The following is a 25877-nucleotide window of genomic DNA, read 5'->3' on the forward strand; positions in this document are numbered from 1 at the left end:
AAAAATCCAAATAAGAAAAATGAGTTGACTCCTTAGTGACAATCACAATGCCTAAAGCTTCACCCCTCAAAACCTTCCAATGAGGAACTCCTCTCGATGCCCCAGCACCCCAGGGCTATCCCAGATGGGTCACCCCACCAGACGCTCTTCCAGTCACGGCAATGTATTTGTTCTCTTCCTACCTGAGAAGGTGACCGAGGCCGTGCTGGTGCGGGAGATGCAGGTGCCAGCGTATGATTGGGACTGGCTGTCGGGCTCGGGAGGGGTGAAGGCTCCTCGGGCGGTGATGGTGTCTTTGCGATGCGGAGAGGACCCGAGTCACTACATGAACACATACAGGAGATGTGAGCAAGGGGCCTTCTAAGGAGCAGTGTTTATTTATCTGAGAAATCCTGAGCCCTCACAGCCATTACTTATCTATTCCCCTTCCAGGTTAAGCCTGATGCTTATGAACGTTGATGTAATAACTAGTACCATTTATTGACCACTGTGTGCCAGACCCTGATCATAGATAATCTCTCATCACCACAATACACATGCAGAGGGGCTAAAAACCCCTAAAGTTACTTGGCAATTTACTGGATCTGAATTCAGGCCTTACTAATGCAACCCTTGTTCTTTCCACTGACCCAAACAGGTCCTGTGAGAATCTGTCAGACATAAGCTGAACTGAATGAACTAATTTCACTGTTGATTTACGGGAGAATCTTGCTATGTCGTCATCTATAGAGAAACTTTTCTTGAAAAGTATAACTTTTATGTTAAAAGGCATCCTTAGGGTGATGTTCATTAAGATTTCATAGGAGTGCTTCCTGATATCACTTGGAAATTAACTCCATTAACTGTTTCTGCTTCCACACCTTAAAGAGCAATGACTCAGCTCAGGTACCTGGAAATGTGCAAACAAATCATGTGATGGGCCAGAGTCAGAAATATTCACTGACAACCCTCCACATCCATGGCACCAGGCCAGGTGCTGTGAACAGCCCAAATGTAATGACTAAGAGGGCATTTGGGATACATTTTGCCTCTAAGAAATTCCAAAAGTCTATCGCTGAGGGAACAGGACCTGCATCCCAAAGTACACGAGCATGTACGCAGCAGCGTGCTCTATGGAGAATGGGTGCTACAGGGAGAGCAAGGCCGTGCCCCAGGACCGGGCCATGTGCCAGCAATCACAGCCTCTGCCTGGAAGCCCCGCCCCAGTCTGTGCTTCACTGAGATAGATCCCACTGAGCTCACTCACCACCTCGTTCAGCAGAGGAACACTGAACAAAAAAACGAAAGGAACATTGGTTAAGTGACCATGGCCCCACTCTCTCCATTTTATCTGACTTATCAAGTTAGAAGTTTTCAGATGCATTTATTCCTTTCATCTCTCCATAAAGAAGCAATCCTTCATTTGGTTGATGTATTTTATTTCTGAAACACCCAAATGTCATTTTGATATTACTTCTTACTTTGTTCCTAGCTATACTGGAAATAGTAGGTCTACCCATTTCATGCATTCTTTTAGGCAATATTCTTTCCCTTAGAAGGAGAAGATACACTTTATGCCCACTTAGTACATCCAGAAGCCATACAGTGACTATGAATACAGCTGATGTAAAGAGCAAAGATAAGAATATCAGCTTCCTTCAGAGAGACCTCACACTGACAGATGGAGATGGTGGGGTATATATTTCTATATATTTATAGAAATATATATATTCATATATTTCTACATACTTATAGAAATATATGTATTTCTATAAATGTAATTTGTATGAGTGCATACATTGATGTTAAAATTGCAAATGTAGAATGTCACACTGCCTATTAACACTGCTTATTTCAGTAGTATCTTTCCCCCCTTGAAAAAAATGAGATCTTTAACCAGAGAGGCTCTTAGACTTAAGAAGGGCATGTATGGGAGTGGGGGGGTGGAGGGGTGGGAATTGGTAATATATGTACACATATAATACCTTAATAAAAAAAATGAAGAAAAAAAAGGCAATGCATGTTAACTGCATATAGAGTCACAAAACTGAAAGCTGGGTCTTTGGATTTCCAGCCCAATGTCTGCACTCTTTGAGTATATAATGCCTGTGAAGGACAAATTAAAAGGGATTCCAAAATCACAGGAGAAAGCTGGTATAAAGACAAACAACCCTGGCCACACAGATACTTTGCCTGTGGATCACTGGGCCTTTGGTGTACTTGATTGGCACACTCAAAATCACCATACGCAATACAAGCAAAGCAATGGAGTGTTTGTGAGGTGGAGTTAAAAGGTAAGATGATGGTGAGGTCTCACCTACTTTCTCTTTCCTTTCTCAAAATGGATTCTTTAAGTATGTCATCACCAGTGATAAATATCAGGGTTAATGGTTATGAGTTTGGGGAATTCCTTTCTTCAAAGAAAGAATAAGTGCACAACTAGAAATCATATGTTAAAATTTATACCATTGCTCTCATTTCCCATGGAATGCCAAGAGGCAGAGAGTCAATTCTATGGGGAAGATGAGAAAAGGCCATGATGGGCAAATCTCGAGCTGAAGGTAAATGTGAAAAAGCATCCCTGCTGGCGAGGCTCAGTGGTTGAGCATTAGCCTATTAACAGGAGGTCAGGGTTCAATTCCCAGTCAGGGCACATGCCCAAGTTTCAGTCCCCAGGGTGAGGTATGCAAGAGGCAGCCAATCAATGATTCTCTCTCATCACTGATATTTCCATCTGTCTCCCCTTCCTTTCTGAAATCAATAAAAATATATATATATTTTAAAAATATAAGAAAGCATAGAATTTGGTAAGGCTGGTGTCTGCCTCTGGTATATGGGAAGGCTCCTTCATATTAGATCTTTATAGGATGAGTAAAACAGCATAGGCTGATACAGACTGCAGAACTTACAACAGGCATTGCGTTAGAGATGAATGGACATGAACATGGCTCTGATGAACAAGGCCTACCTGGGAGCACCTTGGATAGTGAAGGCCTTGTCAGCATGCTGGTCACCCAGTTTTGTCATCACTTCATACAGTTTGTGGCAAAGCTAAAGGGACAGAGGCCACCTGTCTGTTAGCTGCAAATCATTTTGATGCCTACCCGGCTATTGCCCCCCCAAAAAAGGTTTATTGAAAAGTTAGCATTTGTGTCAAAAATGTCACAAACACAAATAAACTTTTAAAACTTTCATATATTTCTTAACCAGAGTTAACAAAAAAAACTTGCAGAAATATTACCGAGAGTAATAATACACAATTGAAAATAACATGCAAGCGAACGCATTCTTTGTATAATGCTATGCCACTTCATTTGCTTCTAGAATAAGTGTTCATTTACTTTATATTCCATATCATTACTCACCACGGCAATTTCCTTATGGAACTTGGCCTCAAGGCTAGAGACATTTTTGAAGGTATTGACATAGAACCCAACTCGTCTACCATGTGGAGATGCAAAGAGGAAAGAATAGAAGGGAAAGACCAGTGAGCAAAACTGTATTTAAAAAATGTATATTTATTGTTGAAAGTATTACATATGTCCCCCCATTCCTCTACTGACCCCTTCTAACCTGACCCTGCTCCAAGCTCCAGGCCTTCACCCTACTGTCTGTGATCATGGGTTATGCATAAATGCATAAAGTCCTTTGGTTGATCTCTTCCCACTTACCCATAGCAATGACATGTATTAAAACAGGTTTTATTTATGTCATTTTGAATACGTTGGGTTAAATAAAATACTTAACCCAAAGTATGCTCAACTGTTCCTGATCAAATATATGAACAAAAATAATATTTTTTCAGCCTAGCACATCTCCTAAAATGCAGTGGATACCCTAAGACATGGTTCCCACACCAGAGGGTGCTTCAGAGTCACCTGGAGGTTTGTTTCTGATTCGGCAGGTCTGAGGTGGGGGTGAAGAAATGGCATTTCGAACCAGCTCTAGGTGCTGTTGATGGCATTGGTTCAGAAATAACACTTCGGAACCACTGTCCTAAGCATTTACTTGTATTTTAGACATGTATCATAAAGGTCTGGAGATCGTGAAGTTTATTTTTAATTTTTACAAATGTAAATGGTCTGGTTTTAGTATATTTCGATTCTAAAATTTGTGTAGCCGGAAAAAAAAAAAAAAAAAGACCTATAAATCAATTACAATTCTTCAGCTAAAGTCAGAGTGTGCTTTCATTGAACAAATGAAAATACAAGCTGTCCATTCACAAATATCTCAAGCCTCTCGGTGAAGCAAAGGCATTGAGGGGAGGAGGCAGGTGTCCTGTGACATGAGCAAAATCCCTTAGCTACGTAGCTCCCTAACAGTAACACACTAGCCAGCCCCGAGGATTCAGTCCAGCAGCCCCAGTGTATGCTCCCTCTGCTCTGAAGGAGGGCTCTTTGGACTCTGGTGTAATTCAATCCTTTTGAATCCATCTGTGTAAATTACAGTTTGATTTAATTCAAGTTTCTGTTTCACTGACATCATCAAAAATAAGCCCAGAATCCTAATTGGTTCATTAGGTTCCAAATCTCAATCAAGAGCAAGAAAGGACTTAGATACCAAATAATATATTGATTAAACATGTACTCGGTAAGTTTAAGATAAGAATACTAACTGGGAAATAGGAATGTGCCTGTACACAATAAAGGATTTACAGAGTGAGATGAGAGGGCAGAGGAAGGGGCTTTTCATGGCTTAGCTGTACCCTGTGGTGTGTAAGATTCCAGCAAGCAAAGGTAGCCCAATGTTTCATCATCATTAAAGCTCAGAGAGAGAGCAGCTATCTCAGTATTTTTTATATATTCCCTCACTTATTCTTGAGGTAGTGGCCCCACTTTATTTTTATTATATAAGATACGGCACGTTCACCGTATATTCACTCTTCTTAAACTTCTAAAAGGGACAGGTACAACCTATACAAAAACATATTTACCTCGACCATAACGATGGTAACTCCTCTTGCAAGTCAACGTTAAACTCTTCAAACACTTTCTGTGCTTTCTGAAATTCCTCTTCTGCCTAGAAATGACACATAACATGTATTTACACTAAAAAAAATAAGTAAATAAATCACATAACACAAGTCAGTTCTATACACAACTTAATCATCGATATATATAAAAGGCTACTATGCAAAGTGTCCCCTCGGGAGTTCGATCGGGAGATCAGGAGTTCTATCCATCACTATGACATGTGCTGATCACCAGGGAGTGGTACGGAATGAAGGAAGGCCCCAGCCGGCAGCCAGGGAAGGAAGCCCCAGCCAGCAGCTGTAAGGCCTAATTGGCTCTGATCACCAGCCAGGCCCAGAGACCCTGCCTGTGCACGAATTTCATACACTGGGCCCTTTAATTAAATATAAAATAGGAATAGCTTTATGAAATCCTGGAAATATTTTGGGTAGAAGAAAAAACAATTTGCTTAATACCTACATTTTTATTCAATAAATATGAAATATTAAATTTTAGGAAAACTCAAACACAATGGGTGCTCTTACATTCTCTGGCAGATTCATTCATTCTATAAAAATGTGTGAATGGCCTGTTACGCACTGCTCTGGATGCAAATATGGATGCTTCCTCAAGAAACCCCCAGTCTAGTGGGAAGTCTAAATTACATTGAAATGAAGAAGGGAGAGGCTAAAGCATTGTAATACATAAAGGTAGAGTTTCCTGGGTTGGAATTTCAGTGCACTAACCTTGTGAATTTGTCATATCACTTTTTACCTCAGCGACCTCATTCATAAAATGGAGATAGTAATGCCCACTGACAGGTGGTGGGAGTATTAAGGAAAGGGGATGAAGATGAAGTGTTGAACATGTGGCTGGTATCTCTGAGGCCTCCCATGAAGTACAGCTGTTATTGTGGCTGCTCAGGAACTGATATGTAAATCATGGAGCCTCTAGCTCAGGATGTGTGCATAGAAGGAGAGGAGAGGAAAAAAAATTCATGGAAGTTGATAAGGATAAAGGGGTGAGTCACAACCAAATAGAGAAGGTCGCACATGCTGTGCTAAGCAATTTAATTTTTTTTCTACCGGCCATGGAAGCCATTAAAAGACTTAAACAATGAGAAACATATCTAAATCTGTGCTGTAGGAAAAGCAGGCAGCTGTGTGTAGGCAGATAGGAGGAAGCAAGACCGGAAGAGAAGGGAGTAGTTATCAGATGCCATCAATTAAGCGGCATCTGTAAATGACTGACATACTATAAAAGTTACTAATGGGTTTCCTAAAAGAAAATGAATGTTATGCAAATCCAGCACTTGTCTGCACTCTCAATCACAAGTTATGTCTGAGATTTTCAAATTCGGTTCACTATCAATATCTGCATTTTAGCATCCAGTGTGGAGCACAAACACAGAGAGAAAGTGCAGGGACACATTCCTTTCTCTCATCCTACAGTATTGTTGGGGGTGGGTGGGGGGCAAGTCTATTCTGATCAAAATGTATGAGTCGTGTCACCCAGGTGAAATCTACAATAACATAAAAAACCTTATCATTAACTAAAAATGATAGGAAGCAGCCCACAAGCACCATGTTTCAGTCTAAATTCTGTCCTGATTCCAATAGCCTTTAAAAAGGAAATACAATATTTCATTTTTTAAAGCACAGTTGCTATAGGTCACGGAATATGGAATGGTTTCAACAGGAAGATCAATCCCTACCTTAGAGATTCGACTCTCATCCTTCCTCTTGGAGCTCTGTAAAGCCTCCAGGTGGTGGCGGGCACTGTCATAGTCAACTAGCTTCCTGCTGCGCTTGGCGATGCGATTCTGCCGAAGGAAAATATGTGCATTAAGAAAGACACCTGGTCAGAGATTTTATTTATTTTTTATTTATTTTTTTTTTCTGCTAAAATGCTTTCTTTGTCCAGAGATCTTAGCTGGAGATCGAGGTGAATTGGAATTTAAGTAAACAAGTGACCCGTGGAAATCAGACCACTGCCTTCAATCATTTGTGTGCAAACTATTAGGTAAATGCCTTCCCTTCTGATAAAAAATCAAACTAGTCATGAGGAGTGGAAAGCAGAATTTATAGTCGAAGACCAGAAAAATTCTAGAAGTGGTATTAGCCTGTATTTTAAATCTTTAAATGTTCTATTTTCAAAATAGTAGAATTGACTTTATATAATTCTAATTACACTCACACAGATAGCAGATTTATAAAGCAGTTCTCTAAAGTAGATTCTTAGGAATAAAAAAATCCTTTTTCTTGACATGTTCCTCCATCTGTTTGTTCATTGGAGTCATCTCAGGAGCTTAAAAAAATATATTGATTCCTAGAGACTTCCATCCTCAGTGAGGACATAAAGAGCTGCAAAGAATATCCCTCCTACATAAACAAGAAAAAATCTGGTAATACATAAAAACATAATTTTCTTGGTTGTACCAGAGACCTAAGGTCACCAGACAATAAAGTAATCTCAATTCCAAAGGGGGACAAGTCCCTCCAGTGAGAAAGGAGACATGCAAGCCATTTCACCTTTGGCAGGGCACAGGTAGAGGTTGTCTCCTAGATGCAAATGGGTAAGAAGAGGTCAACTAAAATTTTAACAAATCATCAAAGGCTTAGTGGGGGCTAACCTGTAGTTTAGAATAGTTGGGTGTCAAGACACAAGAGGAAATTGCATTTAAGGGGCACTCTTTCCTTGGGCTCCTCTGGATGTGTCAGAAGGTGAAGGACAAGAAACTCCCTCACAGTGCAGGGAGAATAAGGAATGGATCTATGACAGCTAGGGGGTGGACACAAGCCCTAACCGATTCCAGGGACCTTTTCCTCTTAGAAGAGCCAACGCTTTAAGCTGTTGGAGGAGATAGCAACAGATCCTCTCACCCACAGAGGCCAGGAGAAGATTTGTTGATTCTAATGCATAGAAGCAAAACCAATTTGCTCTGGTGAGAGGATAGAATCCCTGTGCCCCCTAGAATACCTGCAGAGGTAATTGCTACACAGAGGGTAAGTGGCTACCCATGTGGGAGGGACATAAAATCTCCTTGAGTCCAAGATACAACTCCTATAACAAGCAGAGCGGGGTTCTCACGAGGGCAGAGGCAGAAAACTACTGCTCAAGACCAATCATAGGCACTAGGTAAATTCTACCTAACATAGGCCACGAGAGTATAACAGAAAACAGCCCTGCTCCCACTGCAAGTCTAGTATTGAAAACAAGCAATAGTTGCCTACCACTGGAGGACAGACAATAGCAAAAGACCACATGCCCTCTGCAATGGAGGCATACAAGGACAACTTAAATCTGATGGGGAGCAGGAACGCTGAGAAAAACTCTCTGGTGTCCATGGACTCACAGTATGTGAGTCAAAAAAGAAGCACAAACTAGACTTTAACTTAAGAGTCTGAAGACATTATACTAGCAGGTGTTTTCACAAGCACAAACACCCACGATAGCTCATAAAGGATTCTGAAAGTCATATTGCACGGAAAGTAACAACAGTGACAACAAAACCCAGACCCAGCTCAAGTTACAGTTAGATTGACTATCGGACAAAAAAAGTCATAAATATTACTTCAATCTTTACTTTTCTATGTGTGATGCAAAATGTTCAATAAAAAATTATGAAATAGGACCCATAAGAAATAAGTAACAACCCATTAGAGGAGATATCAACCTCTAACTTGTCCAGAATTGCTTAGGAATTCTGTACCAAATGATAAATTAGATAACAGCTCCCCTACCGCACCAGCCTAAAGGAGGGTGAGGCACATGAGGCACGTGAGTCACCCCGGGCACACATTTTAAGCGGCTCTCATCCTCAGGATCAGGTAAGTGCAGGATCACCAACCAGGAAGAGGTGCTTCCTCATAATTTTGAATCCTAATGGCCTCACTTGCCTCACTCAGTCCAAGACGTACTCCCAATTCTTGGTAGAACTTCTTCTACCAGCTCCTGGGTTTCTCTGGCAGTCTGTCATTCAATTATTACCATCTGGCACTCTATGATATTCCTCTACAGCCCCTTCAGGGCTGGTGAGGCGGGCTGGGGCAGTTTCTCTCATTCTAATCGCTTTCATTTTAGCCTCTGTACCTACCATTTCCAACTGCTGTTCGTAGTGGAAAGTATGGCTTGACACACCACATTCACTTAAACGTAAGTGATGAATAAGCCCAGGCAGGGTAGAAAGGAACCCTTCAAATAATGTATGGTGGATACAATGGCTTATGGGATGATAGAAGCTAATCATTTTTAGCAAATATCTGTTAGACCAAAGGAAAGCTGTCCCTTGAAACAGTGGCCTTGTGTAACGACAGGTAAACGTGTATAAAGCTTTGTGGACTTTGCTCCAAGAAGCAAAACCTTGATTCTCTGAAGATGAATTAGATTTTCGAAAGCAGCCAAAATTCAATTACTTCCAAGCCCAGGAATAAGATGAAATAGTGCACTGGGTCATCTTAGATTCTGTGCAAAACAAGAAGTGAAGTAAATAATGTGACTCATTTTCTTGGGTGACAAGTCAATTACAGAGTACAACTCACCCTGTAGAAGTGACTATGCTGAAGGCCATTCCTTATTTGGGTGCAGACAGTTTTGCATTAGAAAAACAAATCAATCTTACTTCCTTACTTATCTGATATTTGGGAAACTTGGGGGGGGGGGGAAGAGGCAAATCTCCTAAGTAAGGGTAGGGTTAGTGCACTTTAGCTTTTATATAGAAAACTAGAGGCCCGATGCATAAAATTCGTGCAAGGGGCTTGGGGCTCGGTCCCCTCTATGGAGGCAGCTGCCTCTGCCTCATCCCCCACTTGCTGCAGCCTCATCCAGAAGGTTGTCTGGAAGGCCATCCAGAAAGAAGTCTAATCTAATTAGCACAGTATGGTTTTACTGTTATAGATGATACAATTCTTATTTCATCCATCCAATCCAATCTAAATTTCTTTAGATTTCCCACTGTGAACTGACCTTATGCAGTAAAAAAAAAAATAAAAAAAATTTATTGCTTTTTAAAAATCTCTATAATTACCCCAGTTTGGGATTCATTATGGCATCATGTTGTAAGTATATAATTAGTCGCTCATGCTTGGTCGCTAAGACAGAATCTAAACTACATTTTACAATAACTGCTCACAGCTGTAAGCCTGCCTGGGTTAGTGACAAGCTGGCTCTTATGACAACATTGGTTCCAGACATTAATGCTGTATAATAAGAACCATAACACTGGGTGCCCTGCCAATCACAGTTGGAGAAGTCAAACACAACCCCTCATGAATGGTACTCCACAGACCTCACTGATGAGCTGCAGTAAATATTTGGAAATTTGCCTGAAGTTTTAAGACACATGGCCTGTTGATTTTAATGGGAGGGAAGGAAGTCAACTGTGTTTCATGCTGTGAAAATTCTCCACTCAGTATTTTTAATCATAATCTTCCTTCCCATCAATAACCCATTCATTCCATAATCACTCGGTACTAACTTTCTAAAGAAATTAAGTCTGTATCCATTTCTAACTTCCTTTTCACTAAAAAAAACTCTTTCAAGTATCAGAAACAGCTATTCCTCCCTACTCTCCAGTTCCAAATTGTTTCCTTCCCAAGTTAATATTGCTATTTCCTCAACTATTCGTCATAGGAAATGGTTGCACAATTTTCTATTGGGGCTGAAACTCTATGTGTATGCTACAGCAAGAGAGAGAGATTATTTCAACCTTGTTCCAATATACAGGGACAAGCCACCCATTCCATGGTCCCGGGTTCCAGCGCCTGTGGCTATGGCCTAGGCAAAGCTGCCTGCCGGTCCACAGTCCCCTGCAGCTGCGGCTGGCCCCAATGAAGCCACCTCAGGTCCTGGGTGCCTGCGGCCAACCAGAGGGAGGGAAGCCCAGGTCCTGGATGACTGTTACCAGAGGAGGGAATCCTGGGTTCTGGGTGTGGGAAGAGGCAGAGGCAGTTAGGGGTGATCAGGCCAGCAGGGGAGCAGTTAGAGGTGATCAGGCAGGCAGGCAGGCAGAGGTAGTTAGGAGTGATTAGGCAGGTAAGCAGGTGAGCCATTAAGAGCCAGCAATTCTGGATTGTGAGAGGCAATCGGACATCCCCTGAGGGGTCTCAGATTGGAGAGGGTACAGGCTGGGCTGAGGGACTCCCCTTCCACCCCATGCACGAATTTCGTGCACCAGGCCTCCAGTGGTATATAAAACATTTTCAAAATAAAAAAGGTTAAAATTTGGTGGGAATCTATGATTTCTGACTTGATATCTATATGATTAAAAAGATTTATATAGAGAAAAGCTGAGGCCATTAACAAATGAGGAAAATGTGAATTTTGTAACTACGTTTTATTTCAAACTGATAGGACAGAATAAAAATCTCAATAAGTAAATGAAAAGTTACCAACTGTGTTTGATTCCTCCTGCCCATGTTTCAATAAGCACATGGAACCATTTGCTTCTTTGCTTTATAGACACAGAATAAAATACCTTTATGTCAGGAAATTGACCCAGATAGGTATCCAGTGTCAGCAGGGACCCATCCACTAGTTTTTGATGGAAGTCTTCCCATAGCACATCACATTTCTGAAAGAAAAAGAAATAAATGAATACCTTTCACTAAACTTCCAAAAAATTATGAAACTAAAAAATTAGATAAGTAATACACCCACAGATAGTAAAAATGTGGATTTTTAAATAACACAATACATTTTCTAAGCTGTTTGGCTACCAGTTCTAATGACAATATGGGTTATTTAAAGGTTTAGCTCATTACAAATGTATTTCTGGTGCTGAATTATAAAGAATATAATAAAGAATGCTCAGTGATTGACTATTGACCTATGAACCAATCAGGGCACATGCCCAGGTTAGCAGGCTCCATCCCAGTGTGGGGTGTGCAGGAGGAGCCAATCAATGATTCTTTCTCATCGTTGATGCTTCTATCTCTCCCTCCCTCTCCCTTTCTCTCTAAAATCAATAAAAATATATTTATTAAAAATAATGTAGAACCCCACATTCTTCCCTTCGGGACTGTGAAGAATTGCACACAGAAGGCTTCCAAAGCCCTCTAGGAAATTAGAAACCACTTCAAACAAGCAATAAACCATTGCTGAAGCTTTCCCAGAGAGAAAAGAAAACGTACAGTCATATGGAAAAGCACCTTCCAATTATGATAAAGACACAATGAATATTTGGTGTTATTATTATTCCTCCTACTATTTCTATGTATAGGCATTGGGTTAAATCAGTGATTTTCAACCTATTTCATCTTTTGGCACACATAAATTATTAAAATCCTATGGCACACCAAAAATATATGTTTTTGCTGACCTACCAAAAAATAGGTATAATTTTGATTCATTCACAAAGGGTGGCTATTATTGTGTTGGCTGTTGTTAATTTTTTTAACACAGTCTAAGGGAAAAAAGGTCAGTGCTTCTGACTAAATAGTCAGATATCGCATGTTTTCAAAATTCTTGCAGCCCACCCATTGAGGTACACCAACTGCACCAATTGAAAATCACTGGGTTAAATACATATGCATGTGTACACATGTCGTCATCTAATTCTCACAATAGCTTTATGAGGAAAGTCTTATTGTTGCCATGACTACACAAAAGAGAATACCGAAGTCCAGAGATGTTACATAACAGTATATGTATATGGTGTCTGTGAATGTACCTGGTGTCTGTCCCCTCATGATTAAGGCTGAGGAGAGGTAAGAGGCGGTTGAGGAACAGGCTGAGTGAGCAGCACTCGTTAGGAGCCTCGCAGAAGCCCCCCGAGGCCTCCTGTGTGGGGCCGTTCTGGCTCTTACCTCGCCAACCATCTTCACATCTTCCCGCCCATACCAATCAGGCTCATAGACTTCATGCAGCGACTCGGTGAGCTTCATCGAGGCTTCTTGCATGCCTGGTGTTGGAGAAAAACAACTCCTGTTAGATAGGTGAGGAGTTTCTTCCTCCTTCCAAGTGAGAGAAAAATCTTTGTTAATCATTTAAAGCAAAAATGGTAAAGGCACAATTGCTAACTGCATCTATAATTATATCTTTGTTTGAGGGTCTACAAGATTTATCTGATTACAGTGAGCATTTTCTGTTATTACTGTGATAATGATAGATATTGGGTCCTGACAATATCAACCATGTGTCCTATTCTGAAAATAACAACAATAATAATATGCCCTGTTTGTGTGCTGTCAATTGCTAACCAGCATGGAACCATAAATGAATAGGACACCTAGAATACTTGTCCATAAAACTACAGAGTCCTAAAATGAAATTAATTTAAATGACTTTAAATACAAGAAATAAAGCATTTTTTAGAAGCAGGTAGAAGCAAAATCAACAGGTTTTTAGGACATAACAGTTGAAATTGGTTTAAGTAGCCTAACAATTTTCAAAGGAGAACAAAAGGTTTTATTTTTGCAATATTATTAAAATCTATATATATTGTTTTACTATTTTTTGTCATTTTATTCTTTATTAAGTACACTACCAAACTAAGGCTACCACCAGCCCATATGGCATTTTATACAAATTTGAAGAAGCTACCCCTTCCTCAAGTTAACACAAAAGTTATATTACTTATTTCTCAATACCAAGAAAAAAAAGTAATTGTATATAAATTATACAAATAAATGATTTATTAAAAAATAATGGAAAATTCAAATGTTCAATTATAATATTAGGCACTTAAGTCATTTGGATCTAATAATTTGTTGTAAGATAGATACACATATTTTCTTGGTAGAAATGGTTAGTTTTGATCGTTTTAAGGCTTACTTTTTGTTTTTAATAGCTCATAGGTTGCAGAAAGGATCACCACATTGGTCACCTTTCTTACGGTATTGTGGACTTTGCATTGGTTTTAACAAATTTAATTTTGAGAGGCCGCATTCTTCACTGATCATGGCATTTGTGGGATTAATTTTACCTTGAAAGTTTCAAAATGGTTTGAACATGGATCTGGTAAATTATTGTCATAAAAATATTGCAAAATTTTGGTGAGAGAATACTAGACTGTACAAAGACAACTTTAGGTTTTAGTTTTTTATACATTGACGAATGAGGCATAACACCCTGCAATTTCAATTGTACTTTTTTCCCCAGTGTAAAATTTTTATATGTAGAATTAGGCAGTTGGACTCAGTTAGATGGTGCCAATTTTGTTGGCAACATCCAAAGCATGTTTTAAATCAGAACTCTCAGAAAGCTTAACATTCTTAACTCTATGGGTCAGAATCCTCAGTAGAAAGACATTTGACTATTAATAATAGGAAAGATATAAAGTTTCTGGTGATATAAATAATCACCAAACCTTTTCTATCCCTCCTTCAAAACATGGAGGTGAAGTGTGGGCTGCCATGGAAAACAAACAAAGGGCAATGTTTGGCTGCAGACTTGGAGAAGGTGTGACCTGGCTGAGCTGGTTCCTGGGCTTTTGTCCTTAGGGGATATGAAAAGGGGCTGGGTAGAGGGAGCGCAAAGGATGAGCCAGTGCTGTCATTGGAAGCAAAGACACATCTCATAACTTAATGCCAGTGAACCAAAGACAGAAAGACTTTTGTTAAACGGGAAGTGGCAGCCATCTAGACTCAGCCGCATGCTGGTTGGATTTCAGGGAGTCCGTTCTGGGTTCAACTGTGAGAGGAAAAACAAAACAAAAGAAGATGTCTGAAATGACAGACGTACATCCTTGGACTGGTTGTATAAAAGTCAGCATGTGATTTGATAGCTGGTAGTGCTTTTTCATTCTCTGGGTGCAAAATGACCCCCACTCTCCTCCCCCTGAAAAGAAGGAGATTCTTAGTGGGTCTTTGCACATCACTGGCTGGAATGTGATCCAGGGCCTTGCCCCTCTCCATGAAGCACCTCACTGAGCTTGTGAAAGGAGTCCTTGACAACAGGCGGAAACACCTTCACACAAGATGAAGCCCAGGCAGGCAAGGGGGGAAACAGTGATGCCTCCATGTCCTGGGGACTTGGAGGAAGTGAGAGTCTCGTAGGCGTGCAGAAAGCCAAAAGTCATGCACACAGCGGCATCAGTCAGTCCCCAGCACGTGAGGAGGCTCTCCCCTGTACGTGCGGTCATGGTGAGGCGGCGGCAGCAACAGGAGCTCCAGTTTCCACGCTCACCTCTCCCCAAGTACAAGCCTCGGTGCTAATAATGTGCCCCTGCAATTCAAACCACATCAGGCGCTGGATGACCCCCCTGAAAGTCTTCTGAAGTTTTTTTCCTTATAAATAGCTATTAAGACAGGTTATTAATGCCTTAGCAAGAAGAAAAAGAAATAATGGTATCACAGGACAAATAACCTTTGTGGTAAAAATAAAACTGTGAATGGAAGCTTAAAATAAAACTCACGTGACCTTACTCATTGAGGTCCAAAGCAAAATGTTGCAGTAAATGTGTCTAGCAGCCTAAAGTAACTATTAATTGCTGTGTGGCCCAGTAGGGATGGATAATGTGGAAAAAATCTGTTTTGACATAGAAACTGTTTCTAGAACACTCTAGACAAAGTACTGGGTGGATGTGCAAGTGAACAAGACACACGCCTTGCTCTTAAGGAACAGAGAGACTGACAGGGAGACTTCAGGGACTCAGAATGTACTCTGCTGACAGATGTAAGAGGAACAAAGCTAAAACCTGTTTCCTTTAATGAAGTTTGTCAACAGTAAAGCAGAAGATTTGTGATTTCCATGGGAGAATTCTGTTTTACTATTACAATAGATAGGGACTACTTCCCTCTTCAGAATTTTGGACTTTCTCCAAGGCATTTGTTGTAACAATCTCTATTTACATTTGCAGCCAAATCTGCGAATCTCTCTGTCATCAAAGATACCTTGCATAGATTACACTGCTACATGAGTCCTCTTTGCTTAAGCTGCCTGAGGGTATACGTTTTAGTTAAAGGCAATCTCAGTTAAAATGTATTATTATAATAACCAACAGCAGCTATAAACCACCAACAGAATACCGGTAGCTGAAATATTGCAAGTTTTACCCATTGTTTAGAAGAGAGTTGCTGAAGAAGACAGGGGTTGCCTCAAGTAAAAGGAAGTCTTTAGACTTAGAGTGTCAAGCGGTGGAGGAGAGGGGGAGGTAAGTGGAGGAAAAATACCCAGATTGTAAGCAGCTCAAGAACAGCCAACTCTACTGCTGAGGTCATGCTGACACCTAAGACACATACAATTCATTACACCACATGGGTCACACGCTCCTTAGAGAAAGATGCTCTGTGTTCAGTGTCCCTTTGTCTGGCCTCCTCACTCACCCACCGGATCTCTGCCGGGCATGTCTACCTGGAGGTCCCACCAGCACCTCTGACTTTCCTGTCAAAACCTGCTCCTCCTCCTCTTCCCCATCCTCATGAATATTGCCCAGTGGTCCCAGTTAGGAAACTGGAAGTACTCTTCCATGCATCCTCCTACACGGAATTTGTCAGCAAGACAAGCCAATTCTACCTGATTCTCAGGTGAAGTCTCTTCCTTCAGGCCCACGGCCCCAGCCCGCGAAAGGCACCCATCATCCATTACTTAGATGAGGTAAAATAATCCATGCAAACGGCCCAGCAAGTACCTAACACACTGCAAACGGTCAAATGCCAGCCTTCCTAAAAACTACTTTTGGAGGCAGTATGGCATAGTAATTAAGATTGTTATTTGCAATCAATCGGCCTTTATCAAAATCTTGGTTTCATCATACACCATCTTGTGATCTTAGGCAAATTACATAACTACCCCAAATCTCGTTTTCCAAAGTGCACATTACTTAGCAATAACGGGACTTGCCATAGGGTGCAGTGAGAATAACATGACATGAAGCAGTGAAAGCTTATGTCAGTGTCTCGCGCATAGAGCTCAATAAATGTTGGTTATTTATTGAGCTAAACTTCTTGGAGTTCCATTTCCTCTAGCCTGACTTCCAAACAACCACAATCATTATTTTTCTAAAATGCTAACCTGATCATGTCACGCGTTCCCTTGCCTGTGATAATGTAATGACACTCTCTCCCACATGCAGAATAAACTCCCAGGATAATGCAATACATTAGCGCCTCTTTGTGCGTCTCATGCAGCTGTTTCCTGCTTGCCCCTCACTAATCTCCTTGTTCCCTCAAGAGCCCATGCTCCCTCTTGCTTCCTGAGCTTTTGTACAGGATGCTCCTTCCAGTAGCAACCTCCTTCTTTGGTACAGCTTATAACCTGATGACCAGGTAGGTTCTCTTTCTTGGTCCATTCAAGTGTAAGATCCTAGGAAAGACAATCCCTCACCTGGCATCCTGTTCCTTGCATAGTAGAGTGGGGCACTGCCCTCTTTGGGGATGGCACATAGGTGGAGAGAGCTGACTCCATTTTGCAAAACTGAGTCTGTCTTGAATCTAATACACCAGTTTAATTTTTGAGTGACCGAGCCCTGACTTTTGACCCCTAAGTGGACTCTGGAATGTGTACAGTGGCTTAGGGCTAGTCACAGAATTCCCATGACTCCTTCCTCTGGGGCAAGGAGGGTCAATGTTATCTCCTTCCTTAGTTCACCTTAACCCCACACACTCCTTTCATACCTAGCCCCACCTCAAGGCAGAACGAAAGAGGGAGGTCTAGAAGATGGAAGAGGCAGAGATGGGAATGTCCTGCCACCACCCGGAACCCGTTTCAGTGCACGAGGTCCCTGTCAAACTCTGTGAGTCGGCCAGCTGGACGTGTCTGCCTGGTTCTTGGGTCTCCAGGCTCCTTCAGCATCTGGGTGCCACTTGGCCACGCTGACTTTTCACAGAACGGCATACAATGCACACTTCCATTACAACGCATGTTACAGTGCACATCTGCCTTTCTGTTTGTTCCATCTCGACTGCAAGCTCCCCAACAGCAGGCTGTATCTTGTTCATCTCTCATCTCCATCCTCTCAAATGGTGTCAGGCCCATCATTGAGGCTCAATGGGATGGCCGCTGCTAAAGTGAATGAGAGCATAAGATCTACCTTAAAAAGCCCAAGGATGCCACCCAAGATCAGTGATGATGAGTAGAACTTCACCCAATTTCACAGAATCCCAGAGGTGGAGATTTGGGGGCTTCGAAGAACAAGTGGAGGACTTTACAGATGAGGAAACCAAGGCAGCAGAGAGGCTCAGTGATTTTCCCACGATTGATCCTGGCACTAGACCCAGGGCCCCTCCCTCTCTGGGGCCAGATCTCGTTCCTCTACAATCCTGCCTGCAGCATGAGGTGGCTCGAGTTCTTTCTATGGAAACATAAAAGCTGGCCAGGAAAGTACTCTGAAAATGCAAACTGTGATCTACTTACCAAAAACCCTCATGGTTTAGTGTGCTCCCAAAACCCCAAAATGTGCTCCAAGGAATTCTAACTCGGTAATATTTTGGAAAAGAAAAAAAGTGTCCCACAGTCAAATAACTGGGAAATGCTGCTTACTCCCTTAGGCCCTCTGGCAATTACACTGATATATTAAGGATTCTGATAAACTCTGAGTAACCTGTTTAAAATTTCATTACAGTCAATCTTTGTCAAAGTAATGTACCTGAATCTCGTTTGTGGGGTTCCACTTGTTAACATCATCCAGTCAGTAAAAGGTGATGGGAGAAAACAGAGGTCCTTGCACTCCACTGCCATTAGCAGTGGAGTGAAAAGTTGCTTGGATGATCCCCCCAGTGTCTCTCTGAGCTAACCTTTCACTAAGGGATTTTCCTTCTAGACCACCTTAAGGAAAAGAATTATGCCAGTCTTAAACAGCATTCTCCACAAAGTGGTAAACTACATCAAAATATATAAAATTTGAGGAAGAGATCCAGTTCACTCAATGAACAAACTATTCTGCCTTTTACAAAACCGGCTAACAGAAAAAAAATTCTGTGTTTGAAATATTATCTAATCTAATCCTAAATCAATAATTAAAGAAATACATAGAGTGCCTTCTATTTTCTGACTGGACTATTCTAATAATAATAGTTGAGGTTAATTATTGAGTTCAGTGAATCATGAAGTTTGTAAGTTTGTGCAAATAAAATTCTCTGAGCTTCACTTCTTTGCAAATGTAAACCAAGGCTAATGTCAGCCTTGGCTGGGTGGCGTGGTTGGTTGAAGCATCATACCATGCACTAAAGGGTTTCAGTTTCAAGTCCCAGTCAAGGGCATTACCTGGCTTGCAGGTTTGTTACCTAACGTGTGTGAGAGGCAACCAATCGACATGTCTCTCCCAAGTCGATGTTGATTCTCTCCCTCCCTCCTTTTCTCCCTCTCTCCCTTCCTCCCTCCCTCCCTCCCTCTCTCTGCCCCCTCTCCATCCTTCCCTTCCACTCTTTCTAAAATTCAATGGGAAAACTATCCTTTGGTGAGGATTAATTTAAAAAAAAAAAAACTTTTGCCAAACTGCTCTCATTTTAATAAATGCAGTGTTTATTAAAATGCACTTCATTTTCAGAAAGGACTCTGTTCCCTACAGCTTTGCTGATGTTAGGTATTATGTTTGATTTACATTTAATGTTTTTAAACATGAAATCACCTTCCTTTTGGTTTTATTTACACCTCTATAATTTTTTTCAAACAATTCATCTTTATATTTTGGTTCATTTTCATTAAATGTTTTGCCTAAAAATTTTTTAAACATACATATATCAGTTTTATATATTTATGAGGTTAAATCTCTCAGTCTTTTCCTTTATGTTTTTTTGTCTTTTGGTTACCATGGTAAAGACCTCATCACCCAAGACTAGAGACTAAGTCTATTTTATTTTATTTTATTTTATTTTATTTTATTTTATTTTATTCTATCTTATCTTATTATTTTAGTATACCTCTTTGTACATGTATTTACATTTTAAGTATGTTTGGAGTTAAGAAGAAGGGAGTACAAAGATGGGAATCTCACTTTTTTCTGAGTGTTTAGCCAGTTTACCCAATACCCCTTGAGACAATCCATTCTCTCCCCACTAATCTCAAAACCTGCCTTGTGATCTATTACCCCCGTGGGTTCACTAGGAACTGCCCCCGTGCTGGGAGCTGTATGACGCACGGCAGGAAGCAATGGAACCCTCATCCCCAATGCTCTCTCCTCTCTTAACCATGGGCCTCATTTCTTTGCCTCCTATGGCTGAAGCAGAAACCAATGCCAGCGCCTTTCTGTCCGCAGACAGTGGCAGGGTACAGGTGTGGCTGGTTTCCACTCACCACAGACAGTCCCGGGCTGTGACTCCTGATAATTCTCCACACCTGTCTCTGCCACGTTTCTTGCTCCTTTCAACTAGAGCAGCAGTCACCAGCTGATGGTGCGGGAAGCACTGATGGTCCTTGAGGTCTGAAAGTTTGGCGACGGCAGAACTAGAGGGCTGAAGTGTGTGTGTCTCTGTGAGTGTTCTCCTGGGACATGCTCTCCCTCAGGGTGTAAACCAGCTGCAGCTTTTCTTAAACAAGCTCTTGAGCTTGCTCTCACAGCTCTTCCTAGAAATCTCTTGCATGTGGGAGGCTTTATTCCTAGTTTCTAGCATCAGGGCAGACATATAGAGTGTTCCCAAATATGTGTACACACACGTTGAGTAATTATGAAGGCAGTGTTTATTAAAATGCATTTCATTCTCAGAATTGAGCTATCAGCTGTGGAAGTGTGTATACATTTGGGGGGATGCCCTGTATTTTTTTTTCCCTTTGCACATGCAGATGATGATCAATGGGAATCTGGGAGTGGGTGGATTGGAACACCTGTGATCAAGTGCCATCTTGCCAGAAAGCCAAATGGTGTTGTAATTAACTCTCCATCTTGTCACTCATGAATTCCAAGAACAACCTGTGCTTGTAGCATTCCATAAACAACCCATGCACACACGTTACCTTTGATCGCTGCTAAATATCCTCGGAGTTCCCGCTGAAGCCTGGTGCCCTCTGCCTGGAAAACACACAGAGAGATGCTGAGCACTCTGTCTCTATTTTGCATTGGAACATGTACAAATCAGTACGTGTCAGAATCATTATTGCCAGGGGCTCATTCTTGAACGAACATAAGTATGTGGAGCCAGGCTGGTGTGGCCCAGGGGTTGAGCATCGACCCAGGAACCAAGAGGTCTCTGGTTCCATTCCCAGTCAGGACACATGCCTGAGTCACAGGCTCAATACCCAGTAGGGGGCATGCAGGCAAATTGCCATAAGCTAGATGATGATGATGATGATGATGATGATGATAATAACAACAACAACAACCCAGGTTGGATTTCCAAAACATCAAAGTGCAGTGGGAAACTGTAGGGAAAGGAGGAGGAGAATAAAGAGAAAAGGCTGATGATAAACACCTGTAAAGATAGAGGATGAAGAGTCAGGCCAAGGTCCGAAACATCACTACAAAATGTCAGAATTTGGGGAAGAAAGAAAGAGGTCTTTCTGCTACTAAATATCTATGATGTGACCGGCACTGTGCTAGATTCTGAATACACAAAATTTTGAAAAGTGATGGCTCTGGGATATTTTATTCTTGTCACATCTACACTGCATCTTTCTTCCAGATCTGTCTTGGGGAGGATTGGACATTCCTCCCCATTCATATTAAGTATGGTTGTGGGACTTGACATGTGAGGGGAAGTGGCGTGGCATGCGGCTTCTGAGCATCATAGTCATACCAACTCTCTCCCTCCCCGTGAGCCCTGGGCTATTCCAGAGCGGGGTTACTTCTCCACCATAAGTCATAGAGCGAAGGGAACATGAGGTGCATCTACCATTCACATTTTTCTAAGTGAGAAATACAGCAACGGAGGTATTGCTGCTACAGCATAATCTATCCAAACGACCTGATATAATGGTCCACCATCAACAGTGGAAATGCTGCAAGATGGAGAAGGCTGAAATCTAACAGGAAAAAAAAGCCAATGGAATGAGTGAGCACTAAAGGCATTTACAAAAACATTTCAGAAAGGAAATCCAATGGGAAAGGTCAAAGAGAAAGTGGATGGCTTAGCAAATTGAAGCTCTAGTGCTGGTCCAGTGATGGAAAGAGGAAGAATGGTTCTGAGAGAAGACAGCAAGGCCCAGAACCATTTGTCACCGCAGATGGCAAATAATTCAGAGAGATTAATATCTGCAATAAGATATGTGGTTTACCTGGACAGATCCAGACCAACTGGCAGCCTAAAGCCCTGAAAGGTACAACTGGGATTTAAATAGGGTTGGGCTCCCCCAAGGCCACATTTCTCTACGTGGTTGAATGTAGACCTTAGGGGTACTGAATGGCTTGCCTAGGGCACATGCAGCCACAAAATAAACCTACAGCATCTTTATTGCTGGAACAACAATTTATTGAGGGTGAAGGGGAGGAAATGGGGAGAAACCATTATTTTATAACCACCCTGCCTGTTGTCATGTAGAAAGAAAACTGCACAGAGATGGAAAACAGAACTTCCCAGACATCTGCTTCCTCTGTGCACTGTAGGGCCTCGCTCTACCACTGCCCACGGCCTCCTCTGAGACATGTGAGAGGCGCTAAGACAGGGATCACTTCTCACCCAAAAGGATGCTTTTCCCTCAGAAAGTAACACAAATCATCGGTGGTATGGCTATAAGTCACCACAATTGTCCAGAATATCTAGAAATAGCAAAGGGTATTCTTCTCCTAACTATTTAAGGAAGAAAGCCTGTCAAATTATGCCCACATTTAAGCCATTGGTTTTTCTTTAAGAACAAGAAAGGGAATGATTCATTCTAGCCCAAGGAAACAATAATTGTTTTTAAATGAAATAAGAATCTCAAGAAGAGATTTTTTTTAAGCTATAAGAGTGGAAGAAAGTTCAAATTATACAATAATGGCTTAAACAAATGAGTGCAATTTAAGTGGATAAACTTAAGTTAATTTAAATAACTTTCTTTCTGCCCTGGCCTAGTGGTTCTGTAGGTTAGAGCATCCCTGTACACACACACACACACACACACACACACACACACACACACATCTCTTTCTCCACAATCAATAAAAACATATCCTCTCTTTCTCCACAATCAATAAAAACATATCCTCAGGTGAGGAGTAACATAACTTACTTTTTTTCTAATTGTTAAAATTCATAATTTTCCCTAAGTATGAAGGCTCATAAATCATTTGGTAATAACCATTTTAAATTTCACTTATATTTCACCTGAATCAAAAAGGTAAAAGACTCCGGAGAGAAATTTTCATCTAGAATATGCCACAGAGTAGTTCTGCACAAAACCTATTGCACAATAAAGTTTTCTTAGCATCATTATTCCATGTGAATTATAAGACATTTTACATTTGAAATAAATTCTTATAGCACTGCTATTTCACGGAAATTTGTTCCAAATTCCTCTGAAAATTACCACTTTTGTTATGCAGCCTTGAATATTGCACCCTCCCGTGCACAGAAAGAGACTCAAAATTTCACATCCTTGAGACTATATGGATTTTTTCTCCCTTCTTACCTTGACAAGGTAAGATAAAGTTATTATCCTGACTCACGGTCACACTATCCTCAGGGCTTAGAGCAACATAACAGCAAATGAGTGTATTATTATTCAATTGTCTGATTCCCAACTCATACTTCTCTTTGACAAGATCCAAGAAGGATTCACCACCTACAGAATTCCTTGCCCTGGCATAGAGTATAATAATGTTACTCTGGTGTTAGAGGTTCTTTGTTTATTTCTTTTCAATTGAATCATTTATCAATGTCAGGAGCTACTACTTCTCCATCCCGAATGGTCCCCAGATCCCTTCCTTCCCACACAGCCCGAGGGAGTAGGCCTGCTTTCCTTTCCTTATTAAAACTACCTCCACCTACTCCCTCCCTGGGGTGCCACATTCTTGCAGAGCTCATGAGAAGGAAGCAGTCTCCCAAGTTCCCTGCTTTCCAGCTATCCTGGAAAACAAGCCAGAGTCATTTTGGGTTTCATCAGGGAGATATTAAAAATTAACAGGTATGCAAAAAAGCATGCATGGTTTTAAACCTTATGAAGGTCCAAGAAGCACTGCCTCCAGTCAAAAAGTCCCTTTATTCCTTTGCTGAGTGGCATCTTGAAGCTGTTGTTTTCTTCTTGTACGCCTGAGGACTGCTCATGATATCCCCACTAAGGAGTAGGGTGAAATTTAAAATCTAACTAAATAGTCAGAGAAAGAATGCAGAAGGTACATCATTTTGGGAGGATTCAGATATCTTTGTTATTGAATACAAACAAATCGCATTACATACCTAATTAAATGTTTCCAGATTCTTTTGCAGCAGGTTGGTTCTCAGGAGCACCAATTCCTTAATTATAAAGATGATGAAGATGATGATGTTGAGTGTATGTATCGTGGGGCAAAGATGGGGATGGGGGTGGAGGTGGGGCAAAGGGGTACAGTTCTCAGACTTGCTGGGCTCAGGACATCTCTCATTTGTTGGTTCCCAGACTTGCTAGGCTCCAGGCAGCTCCCTTAAGAACCCTGGACAGCGCCCAGGCATGTTTGTGATTCAACCTCTAAAGATTTCATCTATGTTGTGCCAAAGGACTGGCTATACAGTAAATGCAACCTCATCAAGGTTTCCTATTGCATTCTGGTAAGGACACAGAAGAGTAGAAGAGTTACAGACAGATTTTCCTCCAAGCTGAGCCAGTGCGCTGGTAAGAAGAGCTACCATAGATTGTGACACACAGAAGAGCTATGGTAAACCTTTATGTTAGCATTGGGTGTTCACACAGGACTGCGTTAACCTGCACTAAACTGTGTGTGAAAATTAATGAATCAAGTTGTTTATTATTTAGATACACTAAATTCTGATGCATTAAAAATATGCTAGTGCTAACAAATACTTTATGCCTAGGACTTTAGGGACTAATATAGAAGGTACTCTTGTTAGGTCAGTCACTTTTGCCCAGAAGAAAGAAGCCATTGTTGAGGCATTAATTTGACTGAATTGTAGACACCATCCATAAAATGCATGAATACTTTCTAAAACACTAAACTCAGGACAGCAACCACTACAAATTCAGGGCACCATGCTCACATACTACCACACTCATGACACTGCAGCCCTGTCTTGCAAAATCAAATCCAATGGATTTTATTCATAGGTTATACAGAGATAGCAAATCACTTTAAGGCATTAAGTATTTAATGCTCATTAAGCAGGCAATGTTGAATTGACATGCTAAAATATAGTAAATGTAATGATTTATATTTATATATCATTTTTGTTATAAAAAGAAAAATATAGACAGGAGGAAAAAACAACAACAAATACAATACAGACAATTTTTTTTCATTAACTTGCCCCTATAACTCAGAAACTAACTGTGAACTGATGTTTGGAAAGGGCTCAAAGAAAAAGCCAGCAGTACTAACAGATATATGAGACTTGATCTGAGGAGATATAACTTCACAAAGTGGTGATTTCACCTAGAAAAGTCCAGTCATCTCATCTGTGATCCTGAGCCGACAGAAGGTCTCACAGTTCCATTATTATTTTTGCCCAATACTGACATTTTTCTCTTGAAAAGGCTAAGTAACATGTCAAATTAAAATTGGCTCAACTTCTCAGAGTTCAGACAGGTCAACTCAATCTTGAAAGCCATGCTACTGCTCTCTTATATTTGAAGCTCAGAAGAAAATTAAATTGTCAAGGAGATGAGACTTAATGAAGCAATAATCAGCACCTTGATTAGCAGATGATTAATGATATGTAATATCAGACTCCACTTATGATCAAAGCCAACGCTAGTCTGCTGAACACTGCAGGCATTCTTGGTTTACCAGAAAATGGAGCTCTCCCTATCACAAGTTCAGGTGCATGAAACTGGAAGACAAGAGTTTTTCTAAAGTAGCAGCAGCAGGGTCTCTAAAATTTCCTTTTTTTTTTCTTGCTTTGAGCTCTTTAGAGTAAACAGGAGCTGCCTTAAGAACCCAGCACTGATTTCAAAAAATAATTTCTCCATTTTTAATATTTTTTGTCACATATTAAGGCAAAAGATATG

General features: G+C 41.0%; 1 protein-coding gene across 4 annotated transcripts in view; it reads right to left on the minus strand.

Annotated features, from left to right (window-relative positions):
- AMPH (amphiphysin) overlaps positions 1 to 25877 on the minus strand; it is a 118542-nt gene that overhangs the window by 40601 nt on the left and 52064 nt on the right. For all 4 annotated transcript variants that reach the window (XM_045578599.1, XM_045578598.1, XM_045578600.1 and 1 more), the window contains exons 3-10: positions 20760 to 20814; positions 12737 to 12831; positions 11407 to 11502; positions 6646 to 6753; positions 4913 to 4998; positions 3345 to 3420; positions 2948 to 3030; positions 183 to 321 (exon numbers count right to left, since the gene is read on the minus strand). In XM_045578599.1, coding sequence (XP_045434555.1) covers positions 183 to 321; positions 2948 to 3030; positions 3345 to 3420; positions 4913 to 4998; positions 6646 to 6753; positions 11407 to 11502; positions 12737 to 12831; positions 20760 to 20814 — 738 coding nt within the window. The remainder of the gene's footprint in view (positions 1 to 182; positions 322 to 2947; positions 3031 to 3344; positions 3421 to 4912; positions 4999 to 6645; positions 6754 to 11406; positions 11503 to 12736; positions 12832 to 20759; positions 20815 to 25877) is intronic.

The sequence above is a fragment of the Pipistrellus kuhlii genome, unplaced genomic scaffold (genome assembly GCF_014108245.1).
Source record: "Pipistrellus kuhlii isolate mPipKuh1 unplaced genomic scaffold, mPipKuh1.p scaffold_m20_p_10, whole genome shotgun sequence".
NCBI classification, from domain to species: Eukaryota; Metazoa; Chordata; class Mammalia; order Chiroptera; family Vespertilionidae; genus Pipistrellus; species Pipistrellus kuhlii.